Below are 5,533 nucleotides of genomic sequence, written 5' to 3' on the forward strand. Positions count from 1 at the left end.
ATTCCTGTAGAAATTCCAGCCAGATGATGAGGTCACTTCCTTAGCAATGCTGTTCTGGTGGTTTCCTTGCTCCCATCTTTTAATGATTCCTGCCACCCCTTCCCCCAGGGAATTCCATCCTTTTCACGTGTTGTTGTTTTTTAAGTCTGCCTCTTCCCTCCTTCTGTTCACTTATCAGCTCTGTGCTTGGATCTTACCCACTGTGTGCAAGACTGCTGACGTCTGCACATCATCTGCTCCAATTGCATCTGTATCCTGAACCCAAGTTGGTTCCAGATAGCACTGTTCACGTTGCCAGCCAGACTAAGTTCCCTCTAAGCTGTGTGGCCACGCAGCAGTCTATCAAGGGCCATGCAGGTGCACAGTTGGGAGAGGCGCCTCTCCCCCAGGCCACAGCCCCAGAGCTGTGCCAGCGGGAAAAGGCGCTCTCCTCCAGCCCCAGCCTGCTGCAACGAGAGAGGGCTGGGGGGAATCATCTCTCCTTGCCACAGCCCCTGGGCAGCCTGCACCCCAAACTGCTCACTCCTCTGCACCCCAACCTTCTGCCCCAGCCCTGAGCCCCCTCCCACATCCCAAACCCCTCATCCCCGGCTCCACCCCAGAGCCCACACCCCCTGCACCCCAACCCTCTGCCCCAGCCCTTAGCCCCCTCCCACACTCCGAACCCCTTGGCCCCACCCCCACCACACATCACCTCCATATTGGTGCACATAACAAAATTCATTCCACACATAAATGTAACAAATTAGAGGGAACATTGTCACTAGAGCAATTAGGCAGAAAAGCATCACCTTTAACTGACCTTTAAATAGGTTATGGCCAGAGTAGACAAGTAAGGCCCTGGCCAGTCAAGCTGCTCTAAAAGAGGGCTACCAGTCAGACTTCTCCTTCCCCAGTAGGGCCCCTACAGCCTGCCCAATGCTGTCACAGCAATGCCCTGTAGTTCTACTCTTTGAGATGCATATGTGCCAGCCGCACACTTCTGTTCTTGCTCTGGGAAGAGGAGGGGGCAGAAGCATTACTGCTTACTACTTGATGGCTGTTTGGACCTAACAAGGGGTGTGCCCCATTCTTTGTCTCCGAGCACAGCTGCCATAGAGCTGAACCAGAGCCTTCAGCACTCTCAGTGCGCTGTGACATAGTGTCCCTTCTTAAGAGTTTTATATTAGATAAGATTTAAAATAGGACAGTATCCAACATCACTGCAGTGTTCACAACCCTCCTCCCCCTGTCCTCTCCCTCTTGTGTGATAATTTAGTGCAGCTGGGTAGATCTGGTGGATTTTTAGCTAGAGTTGCAGTTTGAAAATCCAGGATTGCTGATATTTGGGGTTCTATTTGCATGCCACCCCACCGTACCAAATGAGTGCTGAATGTTAGATGTGCTGTGCTGAGGGGCGGGTTTATGGTGTTGTGCCTCAGCATACAGGACTACTGTATTTACAAAGCAGTTACCGTGTTTATGTATTTCTTTTTTCTTTTCCAGCAAAAAGCAGTGTCAGATAGCGCTTCTATTCGTTCCCTGCAAACCCGATCCCTCTAAATCAGCCCCAAATCATCACCAGACAAAGCCAGCCAGGCGAGAGGTTGTGCAACTTTGCAACCACCTCTTTCCTCCCCCACCTCCCGGATCAAGGGCAGCAGCAACAGCAACCGTGTATGTGTAAAAAGGTGGATCTCGGGAATGAGTCTTGCTGAGTTTGTTTACAGAGCAGAGTCGCCTCCGTGTGAATGCCAAAGCTACCGAGAGAGGTAAACACAAACTTAGCAAAAGCACACGTACATGGAGCAGCCGAGTGTAACCCAGAAAGCGCGGATTGGATCTGTGTCGCTGTGTGCCATGGAGGACAAACATCCCCGGTTATATTCTTTGCCACCTGCAACCTCTGCTTTATGCGTGCGACAGCCCCCTCCAAATAGAGGCAGAGGAAGAAATACCTAGAGGATGTGGGGATGGGAGTTACCCCTTTCTAAAAAAAAGTAGCATGCCAGACATGCTCACAAAAACAGCATTAATTCTCACGTGTTTGGAGCTGTATCGAGGAAGCCCAGCAATTCTGGACAAGGCACGAGAAAGGCTGTTCAGTTGCTTTCAGTGTAATCTTGTAATCGGAAGCAATGTTGCAGAATTGCATGGGGGGGGGGAATACCCTACAGACAACCCCTGCTCCACAAATCAATGGCAGTTTAAAACAGCCTGATGGATTTGAGCTGGGAGGGAGTGCAAGTTGAGTACCATATTATGTGACAAAACCGAAGCCTGTTAAGTTATTCTTAGCAGTGGTTGCAACAGTGTCCATTATGATACAGGATCTATTTTCCCTGTCAGTCTTCTCTCCTCTAGTTCTATGCAATATATTCGTAATTCCCTCCCCCTCCGTCGCTTTGAGATATAAGAAGAGTGTAGCAGGGATATGGCTCCTAGCATTAGCTGATCTGAAGACACCGCATAAGTGATCAGCAAACACACGTGTCGCTCAACCAGAACGAACAGGATTCTTTGGATTCCTTCCAGATCCGCCTGGCCTTTTTTTCCCCCTTTCTTTCTTTCTTTTTTTTTTCCCCCTCCCTCGCTTGCTCCAGGTTTTACTTCTGGTTGCCTGTGAGGGTTTTGCTCCTCCCTTCTGAAATCCTATATTAACTGTGGCCAAAGCTGGGTAAGAGAAACACAGCTCATTGTTGGCAAGTGCTGATGAGCCTCGCAGAGGAGCGAGAAACAGCTTTTGCGTCTGCAGCAGCCGCAGCAGCAACAATACCAACACTAATTAATAATTAGTATCCTCACGTAACCACAGGGAAGAGAACAAGAAAAGCCCTCTCTATGCTGGGCGAGTTTTACTGACTGATTTTATCAACACCCTTGGAGCAACAACAACAACAAAAAGAGAGAGGTGAGTGTAATGGAGGGGGGGTGTTGATTGTTGTTTGCTTGTTTATACTTTGGTGTACAGCGGCAGCACGGATGTGTACGGTGCAAGAAAGAATACGGGTCATTCTCAGCTGTGCACCATAAGCTCCTTACATACGCGTTATAAAAATAAAAGAATGGGAAAAGGCTTGCGGACTTAATTCTAAAAGTTGCTGACAGGGGGAGGTGGGACTCGTTTCCTTTGCTATTCTTTGCAGGGTATCTTTTGAAAGGTTTCCATGGCTTGGAATGGAAAGAATGGCTAATTCGTTTGGGAGGCGGGTGTTTGGTGGACGCGATACTTTGAGTTGCTAGGTGTGCAGGAGTTGCAATGGGAAGGTGGGTGAGTTCTTAGGATTCGCAGTACGGACTGGGTTGGACTGCAGACTTCTTTCAAATAAATCAGTAGCATTGTGTGGAGGAGCGTTGCTGCACGCTCTCGGAGGGGAGAGGTCGCTTTTTAAGGGACCCATGTAAGTGTAAAGGAGTGTGGCTTTTAATAAATATCTCTTTCCATATGTTAACTTCCTAGGTGGCAAATGGCAGACCACATGATGGCCATGAATCATGGGCGATTCCCTGATGGAACCAGCGGGCTTCATCACCACCCTGCACATCGAATGGGGATGGGTCAGTTTCCGAGCCCCCATCACCATCACCAACAGCAGCAACATGCCTTCAGCGCCTTGATGGGCGAGCATATACATTATGGAGCTGGAAATATGAACGCAAATGGCGGGATCAGACATGCAATGGGGCCAGGGAACGTGAATGGGGGGCATCCTCCCAGCAGCATGCCTCCCACGGCACGATTTAATAATTCGCAGTTCATGGCCCCCCCTGTTGCAAGCCAAGGAGGCCCCTTAACGGCCAGCATGCAGCTGCAGAAGCTAAACAACCAGTATTTTAGCCACCATCCGTATCCTCACAACCACTATATGCCGGACTTGCACCCTGCAAATCATCCGATGAACGGAACAAACCAGCATTTCAGAGACTGCAACCCAAAGCATAGCGGCAGCGGCAGCGGCATGCCTCCTTCAGTTCCCCATGTCCCTGCAGCAATGCTGCCTCCCAATGTCATAGACACTGACTTCATCGATGAGGAGGTGCTCATGTCCTTAGTCATAGAAATGGGTTTGGACCGCATTAAGGAGCTTCCTGAGCTGTGGTTGGGACAGAACGAGTTTGATTTCATGACAGACTTCGTTTGCAAACAACAGCCCAGCAGAGTGAGCTGCTGACTTCTTTAAAACAAACAAAGGACTTTCTATCAGTGCGAATGAAAACATTCCCTTACACACAGTATCTCGCTTTTCAGTGCTCGAAAGGTTGAGAATCTGGAAAACAGAGTAAACTATAAGCTTGTATAAATTGGGGTTGTTTTTAAATAATTGCTGCCATTTTTTTTTTTGGTAGTTTTGACACACACTTCCTTTCCTGTAATAATTTCTGGCTAACTCTGGCTTTTTATGGGTTTTCCCATCCCCCTGCCCCCTTACTTGCCTCACAGTAACATGTCCATAATTTCAACAGTGCTCAGCTGTTAGATATTAATCTTGGCAAATTGCTTAATCTTGTGGATTTTGTAAACAATGATTTCCAATGACTTGAACTGCATTCAGATTCTGAGTGAACAGGGAAAAAATTCCATTAGTTGGTTGCATGAACTTTGAAGGGCAGATATTACTGCACAAATGCTGCCATCTTGCTTCATTTTTAACTATGCATTGCAGTGCAGACTAATTTTTTGTTTTTTAATATGCTAAACTGGAAGCTTAACAGATGTGGGCCAACCCCTCCTAGATCAGGAAAAGAATGTTACTTAAAGTCTGCTACCCTCTCCCCCTCCCCCATATGTACAGACAATAATATGGTGTGGATGGAATCTTGACTAGTCAGTGGCAAACATTTCACAGATTTTTATTTTGTTTCTGTCTTCAGCATTTTTGACACTGTGCTAATATAGTTTATTCAGTACATGAAAAGATACTACTGTGTTGAAAGCTTTTTAGGAAATTTTGACAGTATTTTTGTACAAAACATTTTTTTGAGAAAATATTGTTAATTTATTCTATTTTAATTTGCCAATGTCAATAAAAAGTTAAGAAATGCTTTAGTTTTTCTAGAAGTCATTTACCAAATTTTTTTCTTCAGAACTCCCCTTGCCCCTGGTAAGTAGAACATCTACCTGTAAAACTGTGTTGGTGTGCAGGAAAACATTCCAAAGTAGAATTACATTGCACCAATGTATATTGAGCTCAGGAGAGCAGGATTTAAACATAATTATGGCATAAAGCTTAATAAGAAACATTGTAATATGCCTGTCAGTGTGGTTTTATCAAAAATAAAGTTGCGAAGAAGCAACTTTTTGCGTGTGACTTGCCAACATAGTTGCTTTAAATGTAGTTGTCCAGAATTATGATGCATAAAGTATTTATTATATTTATCTATTAAACTTGTAATTTTATAAATTCTCTTTCACTTAAACGCTAGACTTTTTCTTTTGTATTTTTACTGTCATGTTGAAGAGTTATTTAAAAGATGGACTCATTAGGTGGTGGGGATTTTTTTTTTCTATGCAATCTTTGATTATTTGGTTTACATAGATTGCTGTATGAAACTA

General features: G+C 45.6%; 1 protein-coding gene across 1 annotated transcript; it reads left to right on the top strand.

The window, feature by feature from the left end:
- Positions 1-2,276: 2,276 nt before the first annotated feature.
- CITED2 (Cbp/p300 interacting transactivator with Glu/Asp rich carboxy-terminal domain 2) lies at positions 2,277-4,437 on the top strand. Its single transcript, XM_034765524.1, has 2 exons — positions 2,277-2,890; positions 3,440-4,437. Exon 2 carries the CDS (start codon positions 3,447-3,449, stop codon positions 4,149-4,151), a length of 705 nt encoding a protein of 234 aa, XP_034621415.1. The 5' UTR covers positions 2,277-2,890; positions 3,440-3,446; the 3' UTR covers positions 4,152-4,437.
- The last annotated feature ends 1,096 nt before the right edge of the window (positions 4,438-5,533 follow it).

This window comes from Trachemys scripta, chromosome 3 (assembly GCF_013100865.1).
Source record: "Trachemys scripta elegans isolate TJP31775 chromosome 3, CAS_Tse_1.0, whole genome shotgun sequence".
In the NCBI taxonomy this organism is placed as follows: domain Eukaryota; kingdom Metazoa; phylum Chordata; order Testudines; family Emydidae; genus Trachemys; species Trachemys scripta.

What these genes read in the sequence shown, in the direction of transcription:
- CITED2 (XM_034765524.1), top strand. Translation starts at nt 3,447, where the DNA reads ATGGCAGACCACATGATGGCCATGAATCATGGGCGATTCCCTGATGGA.